Source organism: Gallinula chloropus, assembly GCF_964237585.1.
Source record: "Gallinula chloropus genome assembly, chromosome: 2".
Lineage (NCBI taxonomy): Eukaryota > Metazoa > Chordata > Aves > Gruiformes > Rallidae > Gallinula > Gallinula chloropus.
The window spans coordinates 108,862,835-108,879,558 of record NC_140086.1 but is presented as its reverse complement, the minus strand read 5'-3'; the positions used below and the strand labels follow the sequence as shown (position 1 = coordinate 108,879,558).

Genomic DNA, 16,724 nt, shown 5'->3' with positions numbered 1-16,724 from the left:
TGATTTTCAGTGGCAACAGCACACAGTAGCACTTCAGAGAAAGGGAGATTCAATACATATAAACAAACCTATGGACTTCCCAGTTGGATCAGCAAGATGAAAAATTACATTTTAACAGATTAAATCTCATTAAAGCTTGCAAGAAGAAATGTTTGTGCTCTGGGACATGCTAGAGATGAAACATTTGAAATTAATGGTGGGCTTGATTTTCAGTAGTCACACTGAAAAAAACAAAGTAAAACCAAACCCAAACTCAATAAAATAGGCACTAAATAGAACATCTTCATTGGTTTGCATACAGCCCCACAAACTTGAGGTGAATAACAGAATCACTCCTGCTACACCTATTGTTATGATAAATGAAAACACAAAGATCATTATTTATTTATCATCATTTTAGACATCAAAGGAAGATTTACAGATACCCTCATTACAAAGAAAACACACGGTTAAACAGTCCCTTTCTTGTTCATAAAACTGAAAATGTAATTTCCTATAATTGAGATGGTTTTGTGGCAACTATTTTGAGAAAGAGATGAACTATATTTACAAAAAGACTCATTAGAGAAGACTTCTGCCACAGAAATATCTATTTTGTTTTATTCTGCTGGATTTACAGTGCAGGCATTCAGTGTCTGGGAAGCCCTTTTTGTGGGCTCCGCTCTCATGGGGCCCAAAACAGGAATCATCCAAGTGCTTACACTGGAAAAACTTGTATCTGTAAGCTTTTACAAAAACATCATGCATCATCATTTTCTCTCAAAACATGTTTTTATAAGTACGTAAAAAACCCCAAGTTTTCCTAGCTTGCTGCTTAGCAGGCTGCATTACTAGTATCTACTCTTTACTAAAATAGTTACTAATTATTTTAGTAAATCAAAGAAAAAATGCAGCATCCTAACACTAAAACTAATTTTCTTTAGTAAGGTAATAAGAAGTAACAGGAGAAATAATTGTTCTGCTAAGGGAGAAAAAAAAATTCTGTCACATAAAATACAGATTTGACACCTGTCTCTCAATGAATAAGTAAATACTCATTTTCCCTTAATTACTGGTGCCACTTTGACATCACTGAGGGACCAAAGCATGGCACAACGGTAGAGCACGAAATCTATTCCAGGAGATAATATGTACAGGATTACAAATGTGGACCTAATTATTTTGTTCTAGCCTGCAGACTGATGAGATTATGTGGACCTTGGCACATGTTGCTCAGAGTGATGATATTAAGCCATGTCAGAAATATCTACATAATATATCTTACTTTTAGCTTACGGTTTAGCATTTGGCATTTTAAAAGAATTTGGAAGGCAGGAGTAAAAACACGCAAAAAAAACCCCACACCCATAATGCTGGCTAGGATAAGCAAAGAAACTTTCAGTTTGAAAAAGTGACAAGAAACGGCTATCAGACACATATAAAATATTAGGGTTTGGATTCAGAGAACACCACAGTGCAGTGAATGGTACCTTTATAAAGATTAAGGGGACAATTTAGATAAAACACAGGTGTGTTTCTTTGGCTTTCACTGGAACTTTAGTTCCTTTGCCACTGAAAACATTTGTACCGTCTATGTAACGGTGTAGTACTGGTTTGTGAGACAAAAAGAAATTAACAAATAAAAGTCATCACTTCAAGTTTTTCTTTTTAGTAGAGTTTAGTTTCCTTGGTTTCACTTCCAGCTTTCTCTCAATTCATTCTCCTCAAGAGGCCTTGTTGAAACACAATGCTCTAGCTCTGCTGCTATAGCCTTGAACAAAGAATAGCTGGCATAGACAGGGCTTCATGACCTGATAAAAACCTTTGATGCAGCTAATCAAAAACAGGTTTTACTGAACGAATAAAATAAATTACAGGAGTTACAGCTGCACAGAACACTAATAGGTTAATCTGACTTACTGTCTGGACATTTTGTAGTGATGAAGAGAGAAAAAAATCCAACAGAACTGCAGAAATGCTGTTAATTTTAAAAGGATCCAAAACAACTAAAACAATCATTGAAGTAAGTGGGAATGACCAAGGTATGACCATGTGTCATATATGTTTATGCCTGTCATGAGAGAAGATGGAAGACATGCTCACAGCGATCTACTCTACATTCAGCACCTACATACAGATAACAAATTACCAGGAAGCAAAAAGAAGAAACCTGTAATTCTCTGTGTCCTTCATTATAAAGAATGTATGAAATACACCACACTACAGAAATAACACGTGCTCTACCTTATTTACCCAAACTCAGTAAAGTATTTCTCTCTGGAATTTAAAGATACACACACAGTGGAGTGAAACTAAAAGAAGTATATTTTATTTAATCAAATCTCAAAAAGCAGGCCCTGCTTTTCCACTGCAAATTTAGTGTGAAATTTGGGTTACACGCAGAGAGTTTTGGCCATTGATTACAAAGGGGCAAGTTTTCCACTCTGTCTTTTGGGAAAGTAAGCAAGAAGCTGAACTAACATGCAGAGAATTAACATGAAACTTAAAAAAAAAATTTAAAATCCTTCTTTTCCTCCACACATTTAAAAAAAAATAAATCTACATGATATATGAAAGAAGTGGAAAAGCCAACACACAAGTTAATTTTTAGGTAGCCCACTCATATATCCATGGCAGCGGAGCCACAAAAGATCCATGAACTGGCCCAGCTTCCCTAGAACTCTAGTGCACCACTAGTTGCTGGGGTGATCGTACTATATGTTCCCAAATTACATTTTTCACCAGCTATTTCAAGCACATCTGCAAAATTTTAAGTCATTGCTGCAGGTCACAGTACAGCATACCCTTAAGTGTTTTTAAGACAGTAGCTTCCCCATCAGTGCTTTTACCAACCTAGGTTATTTGTGTAAAGCAAAATAGTACATGAAATGGCATGTTTTACTTATTTAAGATCATGTTCATGCAGTTGTATTTGATATAAAATACAAAAACCTTATTTTTATTTCCCTTTCTAGAGTATTTGCATTCAGTTCCAGCTACAGGACCAGAACAGGTTGCATATAAGTATCACCTAAGCTGTCTTTAGATGCATAGAAACAAATCATAAATCACAAAGATACAAGCATGGTATATATATTTTTTGAAATAAAAGAATATTCTTACTTTTAAGTGTACCACCCAACATGATCCTTGAAGAAAATACAAATCTTGGGGTTTTCACCTTTGTACTTTCCTTTGAAAATCATCATAGATGAACACCTCTGGCAGCATTTAAGCATTAGTATGGGATGCAGGGGGAAATGGCCGGCCCCTTTTCAGTGGTGTGTGCAGACAGAACAAGGGGCAATGGCTGCAAGTTGGAGCACAGGAAGTTCCGCACCAACATGCGGAAGAACTTTTTCACAGTGAGGGTGACAGAGCACTGGGACAGGCTGCCCAGGGAGATGATGGAGTCTCCATCTCTGGAGATATTCAAGACCCATCTGGACACCTATCTGTGCAGTATGAACTAGGGAGCCTGCTTTGGCAGGGGTGTTGGACCTGATAATCTCTTGAGGTCCCTTCCAACCCCTACGATTCTGTGATTTCCTTACAAATGTTTCTGCCTCCTATAAGGCTCCCCAAAAGTCTTCATATATTCAGATTTCCAGGGCAGACCTACTTCTGACTGGAAGCCAGAGCAGAAAGCTCAGGATGTGCCCAGTAAAAAAAAAGTCAACATCAACTCAAAAAGGAACCATAAATTTCTGGGGAGAAGCAGTGAAGTATCCCACACGATATTTAGGTCTGAATTTCCATAGAACTCCCTGTAAGTTTTCTACCCATACCATAATATGTAAAATCAAGCAAATATTTACCTAATTAATGTAAATATTTTGACATTTTAATGGACTATACTTTTCTTGGTATTTCAGTAGGAAGAGCAGTAGGGTAAGACTAAAATCGATGGCAGGCCCTATCAATGATTAGCAAAACTTCAAATTTGGAATTCACACCCTCTTCTATTTATAAACAAACTGATTCAAAAATATTCCAATTTATTTTTGTTCAAATACTGAAGATTCAGAAATGTTTTACGGAAAATCATTAATTATTCTATATCCAACTTCAAATGCCAAATGGCAAAGAGAATGAGCAAATCAGGGCAATGAAAATGATACTGTTGTTTGAATATGATCACGAAACAAAAAAACCCCAAACATTAAAAACCCTCCAACCCCTCCCCACTCCCCCCCCCCAAAAAAAAACCCAACCCCACAACACCCAGGTTTAAAATTAAAACTCTCTAAAGCCTGTCACTGAAAGCTGTTCGTTCACTACTTGCTACCAGCACAGAATGGAAACTAGCAATCATTTTGCTACTAAAACAAAACAATTTCTCTCAGTTACAGAATCACACTAATCAGAAACACCAGGAAAAAAGTCCACTACTACTTCATACCCATACCACCCATCTGGTGAGGTCCACCCTTTCAACTGAAAAAGAAAAACGTCTTGTCTACTGTAAGCATTGTTCCAACTTGGTGTTTTACCTGAAGTCAGGTTCTGTGAAACAGAAGTGCTACTGTGGTGAAGCCATCTTGCCCCATTCCATCTCACATAACAATAAAAATCATCTTTAGAAACAGGACAATTGCCTGTACAACTGTTTAGCTATTGACACACAAAAGCCTTTAAGGAAATCCCATACAATCCTTGATAAAATCTGGAAGTCAGGAGCCTAAGTTTCAAAGCTTCTAAATTGATTTTCTGAAAACCTCTTTTTTCCCCATTATGCATTAATTGAGGAAACTGTTAACCACCAAAGAAAATATTCAGGAGTCTTATAGTCTTGACTATTTTTAATCAAGAAATTTATAAATGATTGATTTGGTTTGTGGCAATAGAGGATTAGCAAAAGTCCCAGTGGAATCAGCTATATAAATGGGTTGGAGTGGGGCTTTTTTGTTTGCTTTTGGTTTTTTTTCAATTTGCTTCTGTTGTGGTTCTATGTGTCTGGGTTCTGGTGGAGAAGAGGGTGCTGCAGGGGTGGCTTCTGCAAGAAGCAGCTAGAAACTTTCCCCAGGCCAAACATAGTAAATGCCACCTGGGTTCAAGGACCAGCCAGTCAGTGACAGTGATAACAAATCTAAGAGGAAAAAAAAATGGGGGGGAAAAGTGTGATGAATGCCACCCCCTCTACGAAGAAGAAAAACAACTTGTGAAGAACTGACCCCTATCCCTGTCTCCCCCTGTGAAACCTGGGAGGGGGGAGAAGGGTAGAGAAATCATGAATAAAGTTGAGTCTGCAAAGAAAGGAGGGGTGGGAGGTGGTGTTTTAAGATCTGGTCGCACTTCTCATTATCCAACTCTGGTTTCTCTGTGTGTGCAGTGTAATAAATTAGATGGTTTTCTTTTTTTTTTTCATTCCACGTTGAGTCCATTTTGTCCATGATGCTGATTGTGGAATGATCTCTCCCTATCCTAATCTTGTCTCCTAAGCCTCTCAATATATATTTTCTTCCCTGTCCAGCTGCAAAAGGGAGTGATAGAGCAGCTTTGGTGGGCACCTGGCCTCCAGCCAGGCCTAAACCACCACAGCTTCTCAGAGTGCAGCAGGCTTTCTCCAATGATACACTTATATGCTGATTTATGCTAAGTTGATGGCATTTAGTCACAGTTAATTTCCTGCTCATCACATTTATTAAGTTTTAAGTTCTGTCTATATAAAGAGACAAATGCTGGTATGATAGATCCCAGTATCTCACTTCACAAACAGAAAAAAAAAAAAATATTCCCATGTTTTATTTTCAGCTAAAAACGTGCAATCTCAATGCTTGGTGGTAACCTGCCATGCAGTTATACAGGTATTACCTCACAAAACATACAGATGTGTTGTTATAAGCATAACCACTAATCATATAATTTTTCAACCAGAATTCTTCTTTGTGAGGAATTTGGGGGAATGCAGAGGGGAGGCAAGTGCTCAAGAGCATTGCTGGCTGGTTGACATCTGGAATTAAGCAGAGAATCCTCAAATAAAATTTGGGCTGAAATAAATTGAATAGGATGTCTCTGACTTCAAGTCTTTTACTGACTTCCAGTGTTAATCTCTTTTTTCGACTACCATTAACAACCTGAGTAACTGAGGTAGAGACAAAGTACTTCTCTGTAAAGGTATATAAAATTACAAGCTACTTGAGGAGGCCATTGAAGACAAGACGTCCTGTTTCATTTTGAAAAGCCATTGTATTAACTGCAAAGTGCTAATTAGTTTGTTAGCAGCCAGCCTTCTCACAAGTTTCAGTTGAGGAAGGGTTCCCTGTTCAGACCAGAAGTTGTCCAGCATTACAGCTTTTGTACACGCATCAGGAGCTAGCATAGAGGTCAAGCACTCTTTAAGAAGGATCACAACAGCATTTAGTCCATGTTAAGCCTGTAATTCAATACCAATACTTTCTAATCAATACACTACTTCACAGCGGTAGCTGACAGAGCTAAACTGATAGGATCTGCTCAGCTAACATACATTTAAACCTAAATAGAAAAATTTCACAGGAGTTTATCTTCGACGGTGAATGAAGACCCATGGAATCATTGAACTGTAACATACAACCAGAAACAATGGAAAAGATTATTGAAAAACAGGACCGTTAATATAATGAAAGATGTAAATAAAATGAGCAATGCCATGCAGAGATCTTAGTGCATGAGACCTTTAAAATTAATTTAATTTCTCTTAAAAGTAATCATAGCGTTATCTTCTTGAAAATACACCAGCTAGAACAGTTCAGTGGTGTTACTTTCCCATGTTATGGGCCATCTGTTTTAGCATCATGGTAGACACTGTATGTATTTCCCGCCTCAAAGTACTGCCGTGTGTCAAGAATCAGAAGACGAGGCCTACACCGTGTTACAGGCTCCTATGTACATAACTTGCAAAGCATAAAGTGCTCAATTTCCTCATTCACTGTGCTGCAAACTACTGAAGAAACATGATCTATTAATGCCATCACAGTTGACGATGATACTATTGTGGAACTCTGAAGCCCTCAGAATGACTCTAAAATAGAGCAAAAATCTTACACTCTTGAGACATGAGAAAGCTCCCTATGCTTCATGGGTGTTACCATGACCATCAAAGAAGCAACTATGAAGTCTCTTGCTCCGCTTCTGGTTTTTATTCCAGTTGCAAAACTGTAAAAAATTGTAAAAAATGGGCATGGGGAGTACAGACAGGGAGGGCAGCAACAAAAAAATCCCACACCACAAAAATTATACTGTGTTATGGGTTTCATTTTTCTCCTGGTTTTGGCTGACTGTTGATTGTCATTCTAGTAGTTGGTATAGTGCTGCACTGGACTTCCTACAGAAACAATGTTGATAACAGAATGATGGGTTTAGTTGTTGCTTGGTACTCGTAGTGTCTACACTAAATCAAGGGCTTTTCAGCTTCTCACACCCTGCCCGGTACATGAGATGCTGGAGTGGACACAGGCCTGCTGACCCAGCCTGGCCAAAGATACATTACCTACCATGTCACATCGTGCTCCCTATATAATGGAAGCAGTTTCACTGCTTGGAAACAGCCTGCGCATCTGCTTGTTGTTTTTTCCTTTCCATTGCAATCAGCAATTGCATTGTACATCAGTTATTTTTATTTTGTTTAATTGCTATTGTTGTTGTTATTTTCTTCCTTTGTTACCTTAATAGAGAATAGTCTTTATCTCAGCCCATGACTATTTTTTTCCATTCTCCTTCCCATTCCCTTGCAGGGAGAAGGGGTGAGCTAGCTGCTACACGGTGGCTATATCCCAGGTGGGGAAAAACCACAACTATTTTTCATAAGCATGTTGCCAAGATAATATGAGTCAAGAAAGCTGAAGGAAATTAAGCTAACCTGCCACTGAAGGATATTCTTGCCTTATATAAATTCTTTACATTATGGAAAGCGTATGCAACCACTTAGGATGTTAATGATCTTGCAAAAAACTATACTAGTTGCTGGCCTGCTCGTTAATAGTATCAGACCTTCCAGCTATGCCTTTGAAAAATAAAGTTACAATAAATGCTAGAACATGACACCACTCTCAAGAAGACCTTCTATGTGACTACATCAAAAGCTATTGTAATTTATATTGAGATTTGAGCAACAGTGTCTGCCTCTCCCTCCCAATCTAATACCACATTCCAGTAAGTGCTGCTTACTGCATTTGGCAGAGCTGTTTCAGTGCTCTGACCTGAGACCAGAAAGAAAAATCTCAAGCACTTCATTAACAGGCTGAGATAATACACCAGTCCTAAAGAATAGAGAGAAGATTTTAGGCTAAAAATTGTAAAATGAAAAGGTTACTTCCATAATAATCTCTGACTTTCAGGTCTGCACCTCAAAATTCTGACGACAGTTTTTGTTTTTCTTAAAACGAAGTAGTTAGCCATCTAATAGTAGCTCCCTCCATGTAGACACATTATAGCTGAACTATAAATTGCCTCTGTGCTCTTGTCACTATATAAATAAACCCATTTAATTATTCTCTAAAAACGACTCATAGGTACAGAAGAGATTCCATAAAAAATCTGAGGCTAAAACTCAAAACAGAACTTCTCCTTGAAAAATTCTTTCAAATACCCTAGAATTCCACAGTTAAGTATTCTGCTGCGAGCATGTAATCTTAAATAACAAATAGCTTTCAGGTCTCAGTTAATTGTCTGGCGTGCTACGGTCTCTCCACATCCAGAGTTCCTACAGAGTTTACAAGCCTCCTAGTTGGTTTTCAGAAGCTATTTCAGAAATTAGAAAGCAGAGTATATACCTATGCCATGCAACATTCTAATCTCACATGAGCCAGAATTGTAGTTAAACACTCTTGTCTATAATTTCATGTCATTACATTCAAGACAATGAAGCAGCAAAGTTTACAAACTGTTGTCTGCTCAGGATCGGCAGAATCCCAAATGGCCCTTTTACCTCCCCATCAATACCTCTTCATGGCTATATCCTTTCCCCAGATGAAGCTTCTGGGGACAGCGTGACTTTTTGTTTACATCCCCTCTTCCCCTCCAAATTTCCTCTGAATCCCACTTTACTTAACAAAGGTTTTGTCAAGATCTCTTCCATTAATCAGCAATAACAAAATTCATTCACATCACCTAAACCAGTCAAGTAAGAAAACAAAGGAGAACTCAAAATGCAGAAGCATAAAAGGCAGCTTTTATGAAAAAAATTAAAATCAAAATTCAGAATTTAAATCAATTTTATAGCACTATACCAAAAAGGTGTTTAAAAAAAAGTTATGAGCAATATAATCAAATAACACATAATCAAATAAAATAGTGTCTATTTTGTCCTTACTACTATACTGATCATCAACCATGATGAAAAACACCAAGTTATCCATAGGAGTCTTCATGAAGGAAAAACTACGACATCCACTGCTCACACAAGGATTTCTGATTTTACATTAATACAAAATTTTGAATAAAACCACATATGCCTATGCAGGAGGACATTATGATAGCTTCATCAACTAAAAAGAAGACATTTGTGCTATGACTACATGCTGCCTCTGAACTGCAACACCTTTTCCAGCTAGAATGTGACAACAGAGTTTTAAAACTTATGTAATGTTGAGACAGAGCGCATTGGTGCAATCATACCTATTTCCACGTAGCGGCTCGGAAGGTCACGCATTTCATTGGCATGCCGTTCTTTTACCGAACAAATCTATGGGAAAGAGATCTGCATCATTAGGATGACCAAACTGCAATTCCCAAAATGATACTAACTTTGCCTCAATGAGAAAAGGAGCTTCTGGTAATTTTTGGACATGCATTTCTACATTTTTAAAAACACAAGCTATAGAACAGTGATGATGCATCACTGAAGAAGGAAACCAGACACCAAAGTTGTAACCATAGCCCACAGCTTTATAAATATGCTTGGAGGGGAGAAGAAAGATGAACCCCGAGACAAATCTGAAAACATCTGCCTACTATGACTTCTTCATAGTAGCATATATGTGAGTTTGGATTTGGTATCTGCTCACACTTCGAATCTCATTACCATTTCAGTAAGAACATGCTATAGCAACTCCCAACAACAGGACAGCATGTACATATAAAAAAAAAAATGCAAATACCCAAATGTGAAGCACAGACAATACGAGGAGGAAGACAAATGCCAAACTTATGACAAACCCCCTCATTTATAAAACTCTTAATGCTCCAAAAGCTTTTTACACTTCACTACCTCACTTTGCCCTCCCTCTCCATCTACTCCTACCAAGCACTTTTAATTTCCCACTGTGCAGTGATGTAGCAGTCTGTTATTAGGAAATAGCTAACAGGCTTGTAACAAACTCATGTCAGGTGCTGGTCTGAGCAAATCACAGTCAGTCTGCATTGCTCAAGTTCAAAATGCCAGCTCCCTGCTGAAAGCAGAACAAAATCCCAAGCAGCTTGTTCCCCACCCCATCTTGGTTTTGGTTTTTTTCCTTTCTTTCCATGGTTGACCAAATTATGTAGCTGTTTCAACAGTTGCAAACTCCTCAATGCCCCAAAACAAACCCCTCCAAAAACACCTCGTGGTAAGTAGCTGATCCTTAATGCTAATCAAAAGAAATTAATTCAACAGCCCACTAATAGCATTCAGAAGAGGCTATCTCTCCAAGGCACGGAGAAACGTGTCCCTGAGGATTACATTCACTGCGTGCTCACACACAGAGATCTGTCTGACTGCTGGGTGTCTATCACTCCTCCTCATGAGGGTCAGTCCAATGACATTTCTATGGCAGCAGGAATCCTGCACTCTGTAGTCAAACCAAATTCTATTTTTTTCGATTGTCTTTACTTTTCAGAAATAATCCTCTGTTTGTCTGTGATAACAGCAAGCATTTATTACAAAGACAGGTAATTGCACCTTTACTGAATTTCCCCAGCCAATAATCAGCGTTAAATTATCCTTCCAGCAAAGGCTGCAGGGATACATATCTGGGCGAAGGCTTATGTCATCTCGAGGCACATTGGTAATTCTTTGCTTGGAGATCATGTCAAGTATCTTCACACCCTGAAAGTTTAAATACAAGAGAACTTTATTCAGTATGACAAACTCCTACTCCCCACATCCTGTATTACTTTGCACACGAAGGCAGTCATAGCAGTTTATGGCATAAGTTTCAGGGTAGGGCTGAGAGTGCCATCAGAAATACAGAAATGCCTTTTTTGGTACAAAGCCCCATCTAACCAGAAGATGACAGAATGAAATGAAGGGATTAGAGGAAATTATATTTTTAATTCACACGCCAAATGAAAAGATACAGTAAAGTGAATGAGTGACAGATGGGCAACTTCAGTCATGAACCAGTCCAGCTTGTTAGGCCAGTGCTGCTACTGGAGAAATTAAAAAAACATCCCTTCTCAGCCCTTGTAGAGTGTAGCAGAAATTTCCACCTTGGAAAAGAAAAAGATGTGATGCAACAGCTCATTAAGATAAATGAGGTCAATCTGTACTTCTCCAGAAATGCATTTCTTCACTTAAAACAGAAAGGCAAGTATATTTAAATGATGCTTGGTTTTATATGCTGAGAGTTTTCACTGCTTCCTCATGAAACCTCCTAAGCTAATAGAACAAAAAAGTTAAAAGAAAGGAAGATTAAAGTCATTTGAGAGAGGGGAAAGAAAGAAAAGCACCATTAATCAGATTTTTCCATGCCATTTAGAAAGGTAAGCTATAACCTTTCAAATAACAGAATGGAGATTAATTTCATGTTAAGTAATGACTTGTTCTTAGTGATTTCAAAACAACAGTCCCCAAAATAAAACAAAGCATTTTAGTAGATATTTCCTTTAAGCTCAGAGAGCAGAAAAACAACACTCATGATCACAGAAAAGGGGACGGAAGGGACCTTGAAAGGTCAGTGTCCAGGATGCCATTCCATGTTAGGATTTTCTACTGACAAAACTGATTTAAAATATTCCCCTGCCTGTTTCTGTTTCACCCCCACCACGAGCTCATACATCCCCAGCTGTAGATTGAACTGTTTGTATGTCTCAGAGCCTAAACATGGAGGTCATGGTCTAAAACAGGTTTTGCCTTCAGCTACCCCCCCTTAAAGCACAAGAAGCAGTAAGTGATATCAGGGTGGGAGGGTAGGCTCTTTTTTTAAAAAAATTTTTAGTGATCTTTGTCACCAGAACACTGTGAGTGTAGAACACACTCCTGTTGGCATCTCTTAGGTTAACAGCCACCAAAGTTTCAGGAAAAAAAACCCTTACACTAAGCATGTGTAACGTATAGAGCCCAGACCTAAACAAGAAGCCTATGTTTTGTGTTTTAAAAGCTCATCTGATAAAATCTGCAATCTTGTGTGAACTGCATTTTAATAAAATTGTTTTTTATTAATATTACCACTTTCTGTTCAAGGACAATTTTCAGATAAAACTGACCCACATCACACCTTCCATTTTTCTGCAAGGTAACAATACCTGTATGGCACAGCCTAGCTTACGTTTCAAGTGCCTTTCAAACCAATAGCATAGGATACTCCATAGTTAAAAGTATGCCATTTTTCATCATGAACCAAAAGGACTTCCAGGGCCAACTTCCTCTCATGAAGGAGCCTAAAATTTGTTGAAATAGGAGTAAGGCAGCCTAATGCATCTAAGGATTTGGAACTTGGGTGTTGCTAGTTTGCAAATCCTATGTACAATCTTGACCATAGAGGAGGAGTAGGGTGCAGAATCATCCTGCATGGGTTACCTGAGCATCCAATAAGCAGAGTTAAATCTTACCTAACTAAACCAGTGCCCATGTCAGAATACCAGATGTCTACCTAATAAGTTCACATAGAGTGTGCCAAAAACCAACAACCAAACAAAAATCCCAGAAAAACAAACAAAAAGAAAAGAAAAGAACTAGGTAGCCATATACAGCCAGTAAGCAGCCAAGCTATAAAAGATCTTCTCTGAAAGAAGGAAAAAAATAAAAGGAACACAAAACCTTGCTAGAGGATGGAGAAATTTTTGAAAAGGTAAAGGGGGATGGGAAAGGCCAATAACCAAATATATTAATCTTTTGGAGGGCAAGTGTAATTTCATTTTTCATTGAAAAATAGGTCCTGACCATGGCTTTTTGTCTCTGACAGATGGCTCTCAACATTTTATTAGTATTCTGTGTTCTGATGTGGCACATCATCTCCAGAGATAGCTCTCCTCAACTGTCCTATCTATTCCCAGCAGATTCACCTAGAATATATATTTTAATTGTATAGCTCTGGAAAAAACAAACCATTTAAAAAGAGCTTATGTTACGATGATCAAGCACCCACTGAAGTTTTGATTCTAATGCAATTATTAAAGGGGAGTTAATAAACAAAAGTCCACCTCTACCAATTTCCTATCAGCCTTGAAAGGAAAACAATAGCTTTAAAATATTTTAATAAATGCTTCCCTTCAGGAGCTAAAAACAAGAAAAGGAAAAAAGCTAGTGTTTCAGAAGACTTTCCCCACATTTTAAAATAAGACTTTGGAATTTAGACATGATACACACTTAAAAAATATCCCTCACTGCTGAGCTTTAAAACACAGACCTTGACCCATCAATTAGATATACAGTGATAGGTGAAATGCAACACTCAGCATGAAAGCAATGGTTCCCTTTAAAATATGAATTACACTGAGAGGAAAAAGACCCTATTTTCTCCTAAATCTAGTCTTTTCTACTGGCCTATCAAAATGAGAAATTGTAACTTTTTTAAGTATAATCTGCAAATCTGCAGTATTAGAACCATATATGATAATGTCACTTCAGTACAAATTTGAAAATCAAGACAGACTTGGGATTTTGGGCGGGGGGGGGGGGGGTGGGCTGGTGAGGGTGGTGATGGCTTGGTTGTTTTGTTGTTTGGTTTGGTGGTTTTTTTGATAATTCCTTCCTCCTTTGATAATTTCTTTCTCTGTTTGTTTCAAATACACTGCACTGGTCAAAACTCTGCTAGGCAACAGTAATAGCCACCCCAAACAGTGGTACAGAGTCACATTTCTTAATTTCTTCAGAAGTGGCAATCATATGGAGAACCCTGACTAATCATCAGGAGATGCCAGAAATACCTATGAAGAAACGCAAAATAGAGAACACTATCCTTTAAACCCTTTTATACCTGGTTCTTCAAACGTACCATCTTTCAGTGAAAGCTTCTGACAATTAACGTTGAAACATTTCAAACAGTGATAACGCAGCAGAATATTTGTTCCTTTAAGAGCGATGATATACGTACCATATTATTGGCCCAAGCAATTAAGTGTCCTCTCCATTTTACATTTCTTATGTTTCCTTCCCCTTCATGTAAAACCGAAGGCTTCCATCTGTTCATCCAACCCCTCTCATATAACAGCAGCTATAAAGAAGTGCAACAAAAAATATTTCTGATACACAAGAATGTATGTAAACAGGGGAGGTTATTTTTTTCTTCATTATCAACGGTAATGAAAAAACCTCACCTATTTTTATATGGTACATATGCACTGGTAATTTTTTATACTACAGAATTAAAATTGCTTTAATTATATTTCAAATTTTCATCAAGTTTCTCCAGAGAAGAGTAAGCATAATTATTTTTATTTTAAGGATAAAGAAATGACAGCAGTTTGAGAACCTAAGCCAACAGCACTGGTGGCAACACTTCAGAAAGCTGGTAATGAAACCAGGCTACCTCACACCTACGCGCTGATCTGGTGATAGGCTCCCTCTTCCCTCCAAAAACCTGGAGAGAGGAAAAACATCCTATATGCCTGGTGTAGTCAAAAGAAAATTAACTGAAGAACCCCAAAACTCTGGCCTTTTGCTTGGCCCCATGTAGAACCACAGGGCTCTTATAGTCGCTGCATGAGAGTCCCACACACACAAACTCCACTGTACAGCAAGTGCTCTGATTGCAAAACTTCTGTGATGAGGAATCCCAGGTTCTGCATACAGGGAAGGTATTTTAGAACAGCTAATTGCACAGGAGATGCTACAAAATGCTTTGCAGCAGCAAAGAATAATCCAGCTACACGCAGACTGTTCGTGTGATAGTCCACCTCTTTTACCAGTTCCTGTATGGTTTTAGGAAGTTATTTAATAGGATTATAACATGGAATCACTTTGAGTGATGCAAAATGCAGTGCTCGCAGGGATACCTACACAAGAAGGTGAAGCATCTACAAAGATCATACTCCAAGGTACCAGTTGGACCAGCTTCTGCATGAGCACACCCAGGTACCGAGTCATGCACAACAACCATGCTAAAAGCCTAAACCAAGTACCTATTTTGCTAGCATTTGCTAAGGTCCAGCTGTACATGCTTTCTTACACCTATTTCCCCCTGCCCCTACTCGCATAAATACATCAACTGACAAGACACTAGATGTTTAAAAGAACATCTTTTAACAAAATAAGGGATTTTTAACGGCGATTGCACAGAATGCCTCCCTCTCCTAACGCCACAAGATGGCACCAAAAGACAAGTATTTTCTCCAGTAGTGTAAAGCAGTCACTACCTGGGAGGGTCTATCAGAAATTTCTGCGGAAAGTGTGCTGCAGACATTTAACGTCTTAGATATATCTTGTCATTTTAACCCCACCCGAACATCACTCATTGGCTTCACTCAGAGGACAAGGTTATCGTTAAAAACTAAGCACTGTGCCGATCCAGACTTGAAAATTACTTTTTTCCTTGTTCACAAACTCCTGAGAGGCTCGATAGGAAAAGAACCATCACTTGGATGCTTCTGTCAATAACAGCCCAGTAAAAACGGCAGTAAACACGTAGTATTTTTATCTGGACTTAATGGACAAGGCTGTGAAAACTGTTGTGAAAGGTTAAAACTTGCTTATTTCCATTATATTAACTGAATTTTGAATCCTTTCTGCTTATGACTGTGTTGTGATTTAAGTTTATTACACACAAGATGGTGATTGAGCTTGGAATGGTACTTTGCAGCTATTTTGTGACTGTTCACGCCTTTTCATGACTCTCTGAGTAAGAAGCTGCAAAGAAAATAAATGACCTGACAAAGAACTGGTGAGAAGAAGAACAACAACAAAAAAATCCTACTTTGTCTCTGCTCAGCTCTAAGCACACGGTTAAGTTCTCAGACCAAGACAGTAGAAGACAAGTCTGATATTGCCTGTAACAAAGATGGGAAGAGAATCTGAATCGCTGCAGCACCCAGAAATCCTCAATTCCTATCAGCAAGTGCAACAGATAAAAGACTGAAGCCAAAGGGGACACAACATTTTGGCCTCCAAAAAATATTTTTTCATCTTTACCAATTTGTTTGCAATGGCATTATACCTGCATTTCAGTGATATATCTACAGATATTTATTATTCCTTACTGCAGTGACACCTAGAAACTAAGTTACTAAACCCAGAACTTCGCTATGCATTTTAGAACTGCTATCCATCCATTGCATCAGTCTCAAACAAGCACCCTAATTTCTTTCTTAGTCTTCCTTTCTGTCTTCATAACAAAGTGTTTATCACACAAAGAAGCCATTTAAAACTTCAAGAGAAACTAGACACATAACAAAAATCCACTGTTTCTAGAGTGGTTCCTTCTTCCACCTCCCTCTGGTTCTGGTAGGGGAAAAATATTTTAGGGCTTTATTTCCCATAAATCCCAGATTTTGGCAGTCAGCATTCACAGCACTTGTATTTCAACAGCAGTCACAAAAATGACTTTCTTGCATTACCTGCAATACAGTTTGTATTCTCCCTTTTTTGATTTGATCTGGTAAATCTTTCTGGTCCTTTGTTACAGTACTGT

General features: G+C 38.1%; 1 protein-coding gene across 3 annotated transcripts in view; it reads right to left on the bottom strand.

The window, feature by feature from the left end:
* The window catches only part of VPS41 (VPS41 subunit of HOPS complex), a 118,085-nt gene that overhangs the window by 43,206 nt on the left and 58,155 nt on the right, over positions 1-16,724 (bottom strand). For all 3 annotated transcript variants that reach the window (XM_084280152.1, XM_084280153.1, XM_084280154.1), the window contains exons 8-10: positions 14,193-14,312; positions 10,838-10,984; positions 9,577-9,643 (exon numbers count right to left, since the gene is read on the bottom strand). In XM_084280152.1, coding sequence (XP_084136278.1) covers positions 9,577-9,643; positions 10,838-10,984; positions 14,193-14,312 — 334 coding nt within the window. The remainder of the gene's footprint in view (positions 1-9,576; positions 9,644-10,837; positions 10,985-14,192; positions 14,313-16,724) is intronic.